This window comes from Syzygium oleosum, unplaced genomic scaffold (genome assembly GCF_021117445.2).
Source record: "Syzygium oleosum isolate NSW1041296 unplaced genomic scaffold, Sole_v2.1 Sole_v2.23, whole genome shotgun sequence".
NCBI classification, from domain to species: domain Eukaryota; kingdom Viridiplantae; phylum Streptophyta; class Magnoliopsida; order Myrtales; family Myrtaceae; genus Syzygium; species Syzygium oleosum.
Genome location: NW_026607507.1, coordinates 3300638 through 3316549, shown reverse-complemented (window position 1 = coordinate 3316549; position 15912 = coordinate 3300638). Strand labels below are relative to the sequence as shown.

Below are 15912 nucleotides of genomic sequence, written 5' to 3'. Positions count from 1 at the left end.
GATCTGTCTTCTCCATGCAAGCTTTTCTGTTGAAAATAGGATGTGGACCTGTTGATCACTAGCTGTACATACCGTGAAGAATACAGGCATTATCTTGAATGTAAACATGTGTGTCCAAATGAGAAAATTGACTTGATCGAATTTGGTGGAAGTTTGAGCAATGGTTATCACTAATGAAGGTCAATTGGCAAAATCAATCAACACCCTTTTTGACCGCTTTCTGGTGCAGCTCTGCTCATGGTTTTAAGCCTCCAACACCTTTACTTCATGTTGCCTTTCTTCTTATTTTGGGCTTGAGGTGGCTTGCTTTGGCTGTTTTCTATTAGGTTATGGTGATTGTTAAAACTTGAAAGTAATAACTGCCAATGGTTATCACTAATGAAGGTCAAGTGGCAAAATTAAATCAAACCCCTTATCCACAATTTTCTGGTAAGTCCTTTCGTTTGGGGGAGACCTCTCAAGAAAGAAAAAGAGAAAGGAGAAAGGCGCAAGTGTGGTGTGCCGGGACTGTTCACGAGTTGTCGAGTGCGTGTTCGTGTGTGTCGACAGTGCTATTCGTGTCTATTCATGTATCGAGTGGCGAGTTCATACATTTGAGAGGCCAAGAGTCGAGCAGCCATCCAGACCCCCTCATTGAAGGTGAGAACCGTGCTATCCCGTCCGTCACTTCGGTTCAAGTTAACTTCAAGTGCATGAGATTGCTATTGGTTGTGGACTAATGAATGCACGAAATCATGTATGCTTCTAGATAATGGTTTATCGTTCAATAGAACTCAACCAAATAATAGGGTTTACATAAGTTATCTGGGAAAAGTTAAGATCAAAGACAATTTCCAGAATAAAAGCTTCAACATAGTAAGTGGAGTCACCCTCAATATGAGTCGCAATACACGTGACTAACAACTAGCAATGCATGTAAGTGGGACAATATCAACTCAAATTTCTAGCAGAAGAAATTGGAGGCATCTGTCTACTCAAGATCCTCTTTGGAGGATGAAGGGAGACACGAGGAACCCTGGAAATCAGATTTTTGTTACAATGTCATACATTACAGACCAATCGAATAATTGGAATGATAGCATGAGTGTGTGCTTAACCCTGTCGGTGTTCTGTTGATTATTTTTATTATCTGGATTTTGCTTTGTTTTGTTGTATTCTGGGCTTTGCGCTACTTCAATTTGCTTTGCCATGAAAGTCTATAGACTTCTCCGTATCCTTTTAAGCAATGAATACAATTTTCTTTAGACAAAAAAAAAATCCAACATGTTGATGTATCATCCTTCGAGCGACATGTTTGGACCACTGGCCCTAGCCTTAGCTCGCATCTTACCCGATCCATGAGGTTAATGAAAACTCAAATCAATTTGAATAATCCTCTGGATGTTAATATTTCTTAAAAAGGAAACACGAGAAACGCGTTGGATGAGCTGGACAATTTTTTCAAAGCTTTGAAGATCAAGATCGTCACCCGTCATGGAGACTTAAAGATTAACAAAGGAAGAGCACCAATCGACATGGTCAATATCGTCAAAAATTGGAAAGAGACATCTACTTATTATGAGGTTGATGGTGTCTGCACATGCTATATTTCTATTTTTATCTGAACGTCAAAAAAGCGATTAGTAATATTCATTCGGGTCACAGAATTATGCAGCACGATCTCTGTTGTACTTTAAACTCGTGACCTCGGATCAATGCCCTAATGCCTTACATCAAAACTAGGCTAAACCACGTTGGCGGAGTTGATATATTCTCTGTCGATCTTCAAGAGTTTGGGGCATGCGATCCCATTGGATTCTAGAGAGCCTTGCACGAGCCAACCGGTCTGAACTAAGACAAACTTTCTATAATCGAACTTTGAAATTTCGAGTAATTAGATAAGGAATAAGAACGAGGGAAAATCCGATGCACGTAAATTATTTTAAGGTTATGGGACCTCCTATATCAACGTGAATCATGTGAACATGACAAATTTTGGCTGATGGAAGGTATACCAAAAATGATGCTCCATACCCACTTTCCAGACCATGATAAAAACGCACCATTCCTATATTCTCGGAGTTCATGAACGAGAAATTGCACTATAGAGGTGAAAGATTATAACTTCGCTCCGTGGATATGATGAATGGAGAGAAGGGAGGCGAGCAGCTACAGGCTCAAGCTTACATATGGAACCACATATTCAACTTCATCAATTCAATGTGCTCGAAATATGCCGTTCAATTAGGCAATCCCGACACCATCCACCACCATGGCCAACCCATGACCCTCAATTCCATGTTCTTGGGTAAGAAGTATTGCCTCAAAAGAGTGAGTGTAGGTGGCGTGGATGCAACCACACATCAACTATAATTTTCGTGACACATGTTTGATTTCTGTCCTATTCGTTAACGATAGACAGACAACATTAAAAGCATTGCGTTGCTTAGGAAAAATAGTTGCCTCGACTTTAAACAAATGTGGATATGGTGAATGGAGAGAAGGGGTGCGAGCAGCTACAGGCTCAAGCTTACATATGGAACCACATATTCAACTTCATCAATTCCATGTGCTCGAAATGTGCCATTCAATTAGGCAATCCTGACACCATCTACCACCATGGCCAACCCATGACCCTCAATTCCATGTTCTTGGGTAAGAATTATTGTCTCCAAAGAGTGAGTGTAGGTGGCGTGGACACAACCACACATCATCTATAATCTTCGTGACACATGTTTGATTTCTATCCTAGTCATTAACAATAGACAGACAACATTAAAAGCAATGCGTTGCTTAGGAAAAATAGTTGCATCGACATTAAACAAATGTGGATATGGTGAATGAAGAGAAGGGATGCAAGCAGCTACATGCTCAAGCTTACATATGGAACCACATATTCAACTTCATCAATTCCATGTGCTCGAAATGTGCCATTCAATTAGGCAATCCCGACACCATCCACCACGATGGCCAACCCATGACCCTCAATTCAATGTTCTTGGGCGAGAATTATTTGCCTCAAAAGAGTGAGTGTAGGTGGCATGGATGCAACCACACATCATCTATAATCTTCATGACACATGTTTGATTTTTGTCTTAGTCATTAACGATAGACAGACAACATTAAAAGCAGTGCATTGCTTAGGAAAAATAGTTGCCTTGACTTTAAACAAATGTGGTGGGGCAACAATTAAAAGTACAGACAAAGTAGAAAACTAAGAAATTTTCTTAATCAGATACTTAATAAATTGTCCTTGAGGTCCACACTAATTAACTAAGTCCTTCATAAGAAAACATGATTTACTAGACAGATTTTCTTGGGTAAGAATTATTGTCTCAAAAGAGTGATGTAGGTGGCATGGACGCAATCGCCCATCATCCATAATCTTCGTGACACATGTTCGATTTTTGTCCTAGTCGTTAGCGATAAACTGACAGCATTGAAAGTAGTGCATTGCTTAGGAGAAATAGTTGCCTCGACTTTAAACAAATGTGGTGGGGCAACAATTAAAAGTATCAGACAAAGTAGAAAACTGAGAAATTTTCTTAATTAGATACTTAATAAATTGTCCTTGAGGTCCACACTAATTAACTAAGTCCTTCATAAGAAAACATTATATATTTGACAGATTTTCTTGGGTAAGAATTATTGCCTCAAAAGAGTGATGCAGGTGGCATGGACACAATCACATGTCATCCATAATCTTCGTGACATATGTTCGATTTTTGTCTTAGTCGTTAGCAATAAACTGACAACATTAAAAGTAGTGCATTGCTTAGGAGAAATAGTTGCCTCGACTTTAAACAAATGTGGTGGGGCAACAATTAAAAGTACCACACAAAGTAGAAAACTTAGAAATTTTCTTAATTAGATACTTAATAAAGTGTCCTTGAGGCCCACACTAATTAACTAAGTCCTTGATAAGAAAACATTTTATACTCGACGGATTTTCTTGGGTAACAATTATTGCCTCAAAAGAGTGACGTAAGTGGCAGGGATGCAATCGCACATCATCCATAATCTTCGTGACACATGTTTGATTTCTGTCCTAGTCGTTAACGATAGATAGACAACATTAAAAGCAGTGCGTTGCTTAGGAAAAATAGTTGTCTCGACTTTAAACAAATGTGGTGGGGCAACAATTAAAAGTACCATACAAAGTAGAAAACTAAGAAATTTTCTTAATTAGATACTTAATAAAGTGACATTTAGGCCTACACTAATTAACTAAGTCCTTGATAAGAAAACATGATATACTCAGCGGATTTTCTTGGGTAAATTTTATTGCCTTAAAAGAGTGATGTAGGTGGCATGAATGCAACCGCACGTCATCCATAATGTTTTTGGTGACGCAAGTTTGATTTCTGTCATCGTTAGTGATAGACCCTCAACATTAAAAGCAGTATGTTGCTTAGGAAAATAGTTGCCTTGACTTTAAACAAATGTGGTGGGGGAACAATTAAGAGTACTACACAAAGCTAGTTCTTAGCGTAATCGTCGCTTAGGGAGAACACGTGCCATCCATGGATATGGAGCCTTGACTTTTGGGCAAACCACATGTAAACAACATCAACAAAAGTCTTCGCTCATGCGACACGAAATGAAGGCTTTTTACGGAACATCGGCAGCAATTTCACGCCACCGGACAACATTAAGGGTACGTTTAGTAATTATTTTATTCTCAAAAATAATTTTTACTCAGAAATAATTTTTTTTATTCTGTTTACGAAAATAATTTCTAAACATTTGAAAGCGTTTGATAATGACCCAAAATTTCCATTCTTGAAATAGAAAAAAAAACAGAAATACGTTTAGTAACTGCACAAAATTTCTTTTTATTAATAATATTTTAAAATTTTTAAAATTCCTTTTTTTTTCTTTTCTTTTTTTCTTCTCTTCTCCTTCTTGGCCATGGCCGGCGAGGGCAAGAGCTGGACCCTCGTGGCCTGGGTGAGGGTCGCCCTCGCTGGTCTTTTCTAGCCCTTGCCCGGGCCGGCGAGTGCCGCCGTCGAGGCTCGTGGCCTGGGCGAGGGCGGCGGCGATGAGGGTGGCCCTCGCCCAACCCGCGAGCCTCGATGGCAGCCCTCGCCGGCTCGGGCGAGGGCTGGAAAAGGCCGGCGAGGGCCACCCTTCCTGCTCGCGGCCTGGACGAGGTCACGGCCTGGGTGACCCTCGCCCTCATCGGCCCTAGTCTATGGCTGGTCGCCGGCCACAGGCCAAGAAAGAAGAAGAAGAAGAAAAAAAAATTTCTTTTCCATTTCTGATTTTTGTTTTCGGAATCAAGAATCAAATTATTTTTTTTATTCTTGATTTTATTTCAAAACTGATTATGGGAATAAATTTGTGCCCAGGAACAAAAAATTTACCCAACGGATTTCTGTTCTTTTTTTATTTCGAGAAATAAAAAAATAGAATCGGATACTGTTTGGCCGGTTACCAAACAGCCCCTAAATGTCATAACACATTATACAAGTTCTTTATCGTGGATGAGGCAGTGGCTTACGAAGACGATGATCTGTAACTAGTTTAAGAAGACTGCCAACCCTCGTTGGGATAGAGACACCGTCCAAACTCCTACAAAAGGCATCGACGGGGAATCTTTCTCAATGGCGAAAGCCTGACGAATATAGAATGTGGTAATTAACTTTACGCCGTTTAAAATCATCTCGGAAAGGTACGAAGTTGGACTAATTTGGGGGTCATGCCAGCTCAACCCTTCTAGGGCGCATTTTACGGGCGTGAAAGGAGAAGGACGACTCGCCAGATTTGTAACATCCTCAATTTCAGTCCCTGGAAAATGGCTATGGTTAGTTTGGTAGTGTTTCAATTGGAACCAATTTTTACTCTTGTTCTAGAAAACCCAATTTCGGATCCTTTGTACCCCTTAGTTTGTTATTTTTGTGGAGACTTTTGTGATCCGAATTTCCAAACACTTCCTTCTTGAAAGTTTCTCCAAACATCTTGAAGTTTTACGTACTTTAATTTCAGAATTTTTGGACTTGATATGAGTAGTACGACAGCCTAATTTCCGGACCGTATAAAACTGTCCAGAATGGGTATTTCGGCGATGTTCACACTTTCTTTATTTTCTACAAGCTTTTCTGGGCCGATTTTGGAAAAGTTTCCTTCACAAAAATTGTTGAGAACTTCTTTTTCTATAACATATATAAATTTGGGAATTTTTCGAGATGATTTGGATTCTGGAAAGAGCTTACTTTTAGAAACAAGAATTCTGTTCCAGTAAACTGTTTTTAGTCTGTTTTTGAGCTACTAAAAACGGTGTTTACATAAAGATTCAGATTTCGTGTTCTTCATGAAAAATGTTTGTTAAGGCCTTGTTTATGACATATTCAAATTTGAGAATTTTTGGAATCGATTTACTATGTTTGCAAGTCCGATTTCGTGAACAGTGCAAAACTATCCGGTTTTGTCAGATTTCAAAGATTCATCATTTTCTATATAAGAACGTTGAAATCTCGACTTGGTGTCTTTTGGTGATATTTGAGGACATTCCCGCGCCGAACCTCGGGTTGAACGAGATTATTATACGTGTTTTGTCGCGGAAAACCCTCGGAAAATCTTGAGAACTAAGCATGATGCGGGTTATGATTTTAGTACCAATGAGTCTATTTCGTGTGACCCGATTGGCCCGAATCAATTACGCAAGAAACCAGCAAATCCATAAGGCTCTAGGGAGTCCACGGTCTCCACGGTCTGGAAAAGTTTAGAAGAGGCTAGAAAATAAGGCTTTGACATGGTCAAAGTTTCTCCTTCAAGCTTCCTTTAATTTATTAAGGTTCATCATGACTAGTATTAATTGGCTTAGACTTAGAAGCCCCCTTCATGATGACAAGCCTTACATGAAGTTGGACTTAGAAGACCCCTTCATCATGGCTTTTGTCCATTCTTTATTAAATTCTTGAGTGATGACCAAGGAAAGACTTCTATAAATAGGGAGAAAGAGAGAGAGAAAGGGAGCCTCACGTGAAGCCCTCCTCCCTCACGCCACTTCCTCTCTCAAGCTCTCACGCCATTTCCTCTTCATTCTCACGCCATCACCATCTCGCTTCTTGCTTCTTCGCTTTTTGTTCACGCCGAGAAAGAGAGAAAGAGAGAGAGAGCTCACCGACTAGCCCGTGTCTCTCCTTGTTGTTCGATCAATAGGAAGCCACATCCAAGGCCCGTGTGATAGTGTTCAAGCCACACACCAAGAACCGCTCGAGACTCGCCGAGGCCCTCGTGTCCATCACACGCCTTTCATTTTCTAGTTCTTGTTTTATACCGTTGTGTAAGTAAACTTCCTAATATCGGGAAAGGAAGTTGTGATGCGTTGTGACACGGTTTGCTTGGACCGTTTCTCGGTCGTTTGGTTAGTCGTAGTTGGTTCAATCCCTTGATTTGACCATGTTTCATGTTTGATGTTTGTCTTGAGCTAGAACCGAGATTTGGCTAGTAAAGTGCACACATTATAGCCATGCGTGGTATTCTCTTGTATGAACTTTGCTATTGATCTGTCCTCGATGCGGGTGCGGTAAGAGCCGACTTATGTTAACGGCGATCCCCTCGTCCTCGCTTGATATTAGTAGGTTTACTTGCTGAGTCTCCTCGACTCATCCGTCGTTGTTTCCTTTTCAGGTCCAAAGAATGGCATCTCTCCCCTGACCCGATTCGGCAACCCCATGGAAATGAGAACCGAAGTGCTCACTATGATAGATGCCCGAGAAGGCCGAGCCTACTGCCGGATCACGACGTATGTGACGGTCAACGAGGGCCTAACGGACTTGGTGCCTCACCCATACGTAGCATGGCATGGCTACACTGACGGAGAATGGGTTGGACCCCTACATGGGTTCAATGGACCTTCTAGCGGTGTAGGCGGGCCGGCTCCGGGGCATGCCACGGGTGGGATGTAGATCGGCCATGCGAATGGGAAGCGGGGAGGAGATGTGGATGGAGTTAGAAGCGAGAAGATGAAGTAGAGGGGATAGGATCACCCAAGCCGAGTTTTGCTATTCATAGTCGGCTAGAAACGGATGAGCCTCTAGAATATGCGTATAAAATATGTGATGTTTGCTATGGCCCGAATGGCTTGTTAACATATGTTTGCATGCACTGTAAACATAAGGTTTGCTCATGATGCTACTTATTTAAATTCCGCTATTGTTCTAAATGTGATTGTCCCGAGTTTACGTTTCCGCTTTTGCTTATTAAAAGATAATAATGAATGGGACGTCACGTTAATGACCCGAGGTGGGTGCGTTACAAGATTACCAACTTTTATGCATCTTTTAGTCATATAACATGTCACGTCAACTGTTCCTTCATTAAATGGACAAATCATGGCGGCTTCAACAACATGGCCAACCAAAAGCATTATTATGAAAACCGTATCGGAGGCTATACCGACGGTACACCGTTCACTAATTCAACTAGAAAAATTAGACGGCATAAAAAATAACAATTATTTACCCATATCGAATAGGTAGTGTCACGTCCAGTTATTTTAGGGGTCATGGGGTTGTATCTCACCGGGCGCTGATGAGAACCTTATTTGGAAAAGGTGAAGAAATTGTGCACAAATCAATCTCTTGCCATTCATAAAGCAAAAGACTACCCAATTCTGATGGTATAGGGACTGGATGGTGTCCAAGAGGTTAGAGGTTCCAACCATGTCTCTAAATAAACAACTTATTCTTCACAGAGTTCAACAATTATTGCAAATGGGGCCTCCTATGAGGTATAATAATGAGGGAAAATCCAATGTAGGTAAATTAATATTTTAAGGTTATGGGGCCCCCTGTATTAACGTGAATCATGCAAACATGACAATTATTTGGCTGACGGAAGGTATACTAATTAATAATGCTCCATATCCACTTTCCAAATCGTATAAATACGCACCATTCCTATGTTCTCGGTGTTCATGAACGAGAGAATTTGCACTAGAGAGGTGAGATAAAAACTTCATACCGTGAATATGGTGAATGGAGAGATGGGAAGCGAGCAACTACAGGCTCAAGCTCGCATATGGAACCACATATTCAACTTCATCAACTCCATGTGCTTGAAATGTGCCATTCAATTAGGCATTCCCGACACCATCCACCACCATGGCCAACCCATGACCCTCGATGCCTTGGTCTCTGCACTTCAAAATCACCCCTCAAGAGGTCCTTGCATCGGCCGCCTCATGCGCATTCTAGTCCACTCCGGCTTTTTCGGACAACAGAAGCTTGCGCCAGAAGGTGGAGACGCCTACATGCTCAACCACATGTCAGAGCTCGTCCTTAAGGACAATCCCTCGAGCGTCGCACCGTTCGCACTGGTCATGCTTGACCCTATCCTGGTGAACTCGTGGCACTGTTTGAGCGAGTGGTTCCGCAACGGTGTCGACCCAACGCCATTCGAGATGGCGCAAGGGATGTCACTTTGGAGGCATGCTGGTCAAGAGCCAATGCTTAACCGCTTCTTCAATGACGGCATGGCTAGCGATGCCCGATTGGTGGCTAGCTTGGTGGTTAACGAGCACAAAGGGGTGTTCAACGGAATAACCTCGTTGGTCGATGTAGGAGGAGGAACTGGAACGATGGCCAAGAACATAGCAAGCGCCCTTCCGCATATGGAATGCACAATATTTGATCTTCCGCATGTGGTGGCTGGTTTAGAAGTTAGCGAGAACGTGAGATGTGTTCCGGGGGACATGTTTGAGGCCATACCTCCTGCAGATGCAATTCTATTGAAGGTACGTGTGCGACAAATGTAGATCAGATCTGATTGGGTAAAGTTGGAGAAGCAACGTGGTGGAGAAGGGAAAAAAGCAGTAAGGAAAACAAAAAGAGAATGACAATTTTCCCAATCCCTATTCTTGGGACGTGCTCTTACTAAAAAGTTTGCATGTAGATAATTCATGAAAAGTACTCCAATTGATTCTCCATGTGATGGACGATCTAAATTATTGCAAGAAGTCCTCCTAAAGTTCAAAGAGAATCTATGAAATAACACGTGAACGATACACGGACAAAACGATAGACTGCTGATAGCTTATTTTAAGCGGTGTGCAGTGGATACTCCATGACTGGAGCGACGAAGACAGCATGAAGATACTGAAGCGATGCAAGGAGGCCATAAGCAAGGGCAAAGGCGAGAAGAAGAGGGTGATCATAATCGACATGGTGGTGGACGATCCAGCAGGTGACAGAGATGATCGAAACCCAGCACTTCTTCGACATGTTGATGATGATCAGTGCGTCCGGAAGAGAGAGGAACGAAACAGAATGGGCTAAGCTCTTCGTTGCTGCTGGCTTCGGGGACTACAAGATCATCCCTGTACTTGGCTTGCGATCACTTATTGAGGTCTACCCTTCGTGATCGAAATTTCAATCATCGCCAATTCATGCTCTAATTCTTACTGCTGTTGGTAAGTTAGAATCAATAGCAAATAAGGCTTCTCCAGCCAAAGAATAAAAAAAAGAAAAGAAGAGAAACATGTTTCAGTAAGGGTTTAGTGATGTACGAGCAGGCGTGAAAGGCGTGATTAAAAGGTTTATTCAAATAATCATTATCTAGCAGTTGAAACACTGAGATGTTGTTTAAATTGATTATCATGGGATACTTTTCTAGCTTCGAACCTCCAACTTTTACATCTTATTAATTATTGTAAATAATTGCACTGGAACTCCTAAAATTTATCATAAAAGTATAATTGAGTTATAAAACTTATAAAAAATATAATTAAGTTCCAAAATCTATCAAATTGGTGCAATCGAGTCTTTCCGTTTAATCCATCTAACTTATTTAACAAAAAATGCTGACGTGAATTTTTTTATTATTTTCTCTATATTACATGGTGAAGGCATGACTAAAATAACATCGTTTTCTGTCCATTACTAATTTTTAATACACACTTTATTAAAAAAAAGGTAATTTTAAAAAAAGAAGTGAGAACCAGCCAAACAAAGCTTGCAGCTCTCGTCGGGCTGCGGCGGGAGGAGGAGGAGGCGGGGGCGGGGGCCATAAAGGTCGGGTCTTGGGCGTGCAGGGACGGCGCGGGGGCCGGGTCGGGGTCGTCTTGGTTGGAGTCGTCGTCCTGGACAAGGATCTGGGAGTCTCCGTCGGACTTCGAGGAAGGGTCCGGCTCGAGGGCTAGGGTTTGGGTCTCGGGCGATTCCGGATGGTGATGGGGCGGGTCGACCGGGGTGGGGTCTTGATCTAGCGGGCGAAGAGGGGACGACGAGAGGGGACGACGGCGAGCTCATGGCGGCGGCGGCGGCGATTCAGAGCGTCGCGTGGAGAGAGAGAGAGAGAGAGAGAGAGAGAGAGAGAGATGCTGTAACAGTGTGTTCACTCGTTTTGGAACTGAACCGGAAAAGCGATCTAGGATGGGATGTGTATCGTCAACCCGGTTTCTAATTTTAATATCTTCTTTTACCAAGGAAATTCAAAAGAAAAATCAATCTTGCAGATATGGTATTTTTGTTAGGGTCAACCCCCGCCCCCCCCTCTTAAGTTTGGTCCGTTTTAATACGAACGCAAAAAAAAGGGTGCGATATTTGGACCGTTAGACAAACTTGAAATTCGTTACTGCTCTTCAGCCATTTTTACGTTACGTTCCGTTCATAGTAACTTGACATTAATTTATCGAAAAAACCCGCCTTCAAAGAAAACTCAAAAACTATATATCTTGACTTCTCACTTCCCTTCTTTCTTTCTTTTTCTTTTCCTTTTTTTTTCTCATTCTCTTTGCAACTAATTGGTGGTGTTTTAAGGACGTCTTTATAATTTTTATTCTGGACTTTGATCTTTATTAGTTACAGTTTCCATAATTTGTTTGAATATTCTATGTTCCGACACCAGATCACTGGTATTTCAAAACAAAATACATTGTTTACTTAAAATATGAGAAAGTACTTATGATTTTCCTGGATAACAAGTGTAAAAAATATTGTAACTTGGTTTAGATGAATTTGAGACGTGAAGTGTACAGTGAAATAGAAGTCAAACTTTCAACAAGATAAAAGTCGTCCTTGAGTTTTTTAATTTAAGCTCATGTTTTTTTCGTAAAAAAATAGTTTTTAAAAATAATGAATTGGATTATTGGTTATGTTGGCTAACACAGCTGATGTCGGTGTGTGTGCTGCGGTCCGACGGATCCTTCTGCTGATAGGCATAGCGAAAGCTGAGGACTTCGGCGCCGGGGCCAAAGACCCAACTGCACATTCGAATCAAAATCCCGACTTGATCCACCCCACGACCATCTCCTTCCGACCCACCATCGGAATCCGCTGAATTTCTGCTCCCAAGGCAGCGAACGAGCCGGAGGGAGACGACTCGCACTCGCTTAGCCTGTGTAACCAAAGCACTACCGTCGATTTTCGATCCGTCCTCTCTTTTCGAGCAACTGGGTGTCATCTTCAATCTTCAGTTTCTCCTTCCTCGTACATTCCAATCACCTGGCTCCCTTGCCCGCCAGGTAGTTGATGAAATTCCTCACTGACAGGGACCCGCGAGTTTTTTCCATTTTCATTAGCTGGGGGAGTTGCAAATGGTTCCTGGGAGGGAACTGTGTCGAATCTTTCTTGAAGGGAGACGCTTTCGCAGCATGTATGCTCGGTTTTACAGCGCGAAAGTGGACCTGAAAGAGCTCCGGCCTATGATTCTGAAGAGGATTGAAGGCAGGGCCCAGGATTATCCGGTCCCGGGTATGGTTCCCGTCGCGCAGGAAGTGTTGAAGGCCAGGACTTTGCTCATCCAGGGCGTGTCGACACTTCTCAGGTTCTTCCCAGTTGCAGCTTGCAAGTAAGTTTGGCAGACTCGACCTGAATTATTCTATAAAGATAGCATCGCAAGAAGACGGAAAAGTCTTTTGCTATGATTCATGATTGTGCATTGGACATTGCTGTCTGACTTGACTGTGTGGAACTGGCTAATTCTTATTGAATTAAAAGACGCCAGTTTTTGGAAGCTTGGTTAATGGTAAAGATTCGGTTGAGCTGCTTTGGGTTTGTAAAACATGATCATGGTATTGGGTGATGGAACCGAGTAGTTAGGAGTTAATTGGGATTGACAAACAGATTTAGTGCCAATCAATGACAAAATTCATCTGGCTGCAGATGCTTTTGGACTTAAAGTGGTTTCTAGTGCCTTTGTATTTGGATATAACATAGCAGGATTGGTCTTGAGGTCGTTGTAAACACTAGCTATCTCTGGCATTGGTGGTATGGAAAGAGTTTTGGTAGAGATATGTGGATCGAGAATTTTTTGGTTTTAATCTTGTCTAAAGGTTGCCCCCAAGGCATTTGATTAACATGAAAGGATATTTTAGATTTTTAAAATACGGATTGCCCAATCCTTAGAACAGCTAATGCGTTTAAAATTGTAGTATTTCCTTAATTGGCAACTTAACCAATGCCCCTGGGGCACTCGTTAACAAATTTTCTTCATTTTAAGTTGCATTTGCTGGCCGGTGAAAGAACTTGGAATTGTGAGGATTCAGCAAGTCTTGAAAGGCTGATTTGCTGTCTACTTCCTCTTTGTTTACATAATCTTTGTATTACTATTTATTTACGCATGCTTCTCTTAATAATAACAAATATAGGTTACATTAAAAGAAACATCAAGCATAAGATTCTTTCTATTTAGCAGGATCATCACCTTGCGACATCAATACCTAGTCTAATTTGGGGGTCGCAATATGGGGATATAATTCTCCATTCCCATGCATTTCGTCTTACATAAATAGGCAAAAATGGTCAGATATATGAGTTATGGGGCTTAAGTGGGATAAAATATTGCCATTCGTGTTGGAATATATGGAAAATGGTACTAAACCAAAGTAGTTTTCCTATTTTTATGTATCAGTAATCTCCTGAATCGTCCACATTCTAAATCGAACAAAAGGAAAGAAAAATGAAAGAATTTGATCTAAGAAAAATTTGGATAATAATGTCTCTTGAAATCGGCTTGGCTGTTGCTTAATTCTGATAGTATTTGAAATTGAGATTAGAATGCTCTATGTTGTCATGCATTTTCAATTGTCTTGGCTGTCCTACCCTTCTTGTGCATCATAGTCAGCATGTTTTCTAGTCCATGTTTACCGTTATTGCTATCACTCAAAGACTGTTCATGAGGAACATTTTTGCTTCGCCATGTTATTTTCATGGCATTTCAACATAAATAACCCCTCTGCAATCTCTCTCTACATGATGCTTTTAAACCATGGCGTTGGGTACCATGATCTTCACTCTAGATCCTATTGACAATCATCCTATCTTAGTGTACTGTGTCAATATGAAGTTATGAACGTGGGAAGCCTTATGCTTGGGTGTGTTCAAGTGAGAAGAAACCAGCAAGAAGTTTTGATATAGGAATGTGTTGTCGAGAGAACATGTGAAAAGAAAAGAACCCTTTGATTATTGGCATATATCTTTGTTTGTTCTTAGTTTGAGGCCTGAGTTTGGTATGGTCGTACCAATTTCTTGTGATCTGCAATTTTATCGATCTGATATGACTTAATGGTTAAGGCGAAAAGAATGGAACGGGTAAGGAAGCTGCTATCTTTTCTAGCAGTCTTTGAGCCATAGAAGGAAAGCCCTTATTTTGTATCTGTAATGCTTTTGCAGGTTCTGTTCGGAGGTATATGTAGGTGAAAAGGGACACCTAATTCAAACATGCTGTGGTTATAGGCGTCGTGGCAAAAATCGAGTTCACGAATGGATCAGTGGTGGAATAAAAGATATTCTTGTACCGGTCGAGTCATTTCATCTTAAAACGATGTTCCAAGATGTCATAAAGCACCATCAGCGGTTTGATTATGATCGTGTACCTGCTGTTGTTGAGCTATGCTATCAGGCTGGAGCTGATTTACGTGACGAGAATCTAGAGTGCATGCCTGGATCTGATGATGCTCAGATCGATAGCAATGAAGCTGAGGTTGTCTCGGCTGACGATCTGATATCGATAGCAAATGGGACTTTGAGGGCATGGGAGACGCTTAGGTCTAGTGTGCAGAAATTATTATTAGTTTACCCGGCAAAAGTCTGCAAGTATTGTTCAGAGGTCCATGTTGGGCCATCTGGCCACAAGGCTCGGGTATGTGGGGTATTCAAGTACCAGAGTTGGCGTGGTGGTCACTTCTGGAAGAAGGCTGAGGTAGATGATCTGGTGCCCTTGAATATTGTTTGGTTCCCTCGACCTCAAGATCCTCATGTGCTGGTAGACGAAGGACGGAATTTCTATGGTCATGCACCTGCTGTGGTGAGTTTATGTGTGCAGGCTGGTGCTGTTACTCCAGCCAAGTACCATTGTATGATGAAAATTCAAGGTCAAACTGCGCCTATTTCAACTGAGCTTTGAAGCACAATATGGATTTGATTACAGTTCGGATGCTCTCATCTTGCACAGGTCTTATACCTGCAGCTGCAGATGCTTGAGGCAAGCACCCACCAACAGATTGAGAAATGAAGAATAACCATTTTAGATAATAAAGTTAATGGCAGAGAAGGGAGAAAATTTCCTTTTTACAGTGAAATGACCAATGATTCCACAGTTGCCTGTCTCAGTTTTCTGTTGATCTGGCAGCATGATGGTGCACCCCTTACTATATCACAAGTCCATGGATAACAATTAACATGCCATTTTGACCTATTATCTGTTGCTTTTCCAGTTTCTCTAATTGATCAGGCAAGCTCAAATGAGGCAATGGGTAAGGAGAGAAATTTTTTTTTTTTTTGATCGAAAGGTAAGGAGAGAATTTAAAGGGGACAAAACTTATTCTTTTTCATCTGTTTCTGATGTCTGATGTTGGTATAGTATGATTAGACAGAAATGGCTGGATATGCTTTTGTGTCATTGTACTGTATGAAGATTGGAAATGGCTCCCTGATTGCCACTCACCAGAATAATAAAAGATGCGGATGATTCGGTCTTTGCTGCTA

At 41.5% G+C, this 15912-nt stretch overlaps 1 protein-coding gene and 1 pseudogene across 1 annotated transcript; both read left to right on the top strand.

Moving 5' to 3' along the window:
- Positions 1-8938: 8938 nt before the first annotated feature.
- Positions 8939-10607, top strand: LOC115682681 (probable O-methyltransferase 3; annotated as a pseudogene).
- Positions 10608-12068: 1461 nt separating this feature from the next.
- LOC115682817 (APO protein 4, mitochondrial-like) lies at positions 12069-15912 on the top strand. Its single transcript, XM_030607167.2, has 3 exons — positions 12069-12775; positions 14599-15680; positions 15717-15912. Exons 1-2 carry the CDS (start codon positions 12522-12524, stop codon positions 15329-15331), a joined length of 987 nt encoding a protein of 328 aa, XP_030463027.1. The 5' UTR covers positions 12069-12521; the 3' UTR covers positions 15332-15680; positions 15717-15912.

Excerpts from the sequence above, each read along its gene's own strand:
- LOC115682817 (XM_030607167.2), top strand. The coding sequence starts at position 12,522 with ATGGTTCCTGGGAGGGAACTGTGTCGAATCTTTCTTGAAGGGAGACGC. Across the intron at positions 12,776-14,598 it reads TTCCCAGTTGCAGCTTGCAA|GTTCTGTTCGGAGGTATATG; the intron begins GTAAGTTTGGCA and ends ATGCTTTTGCAG.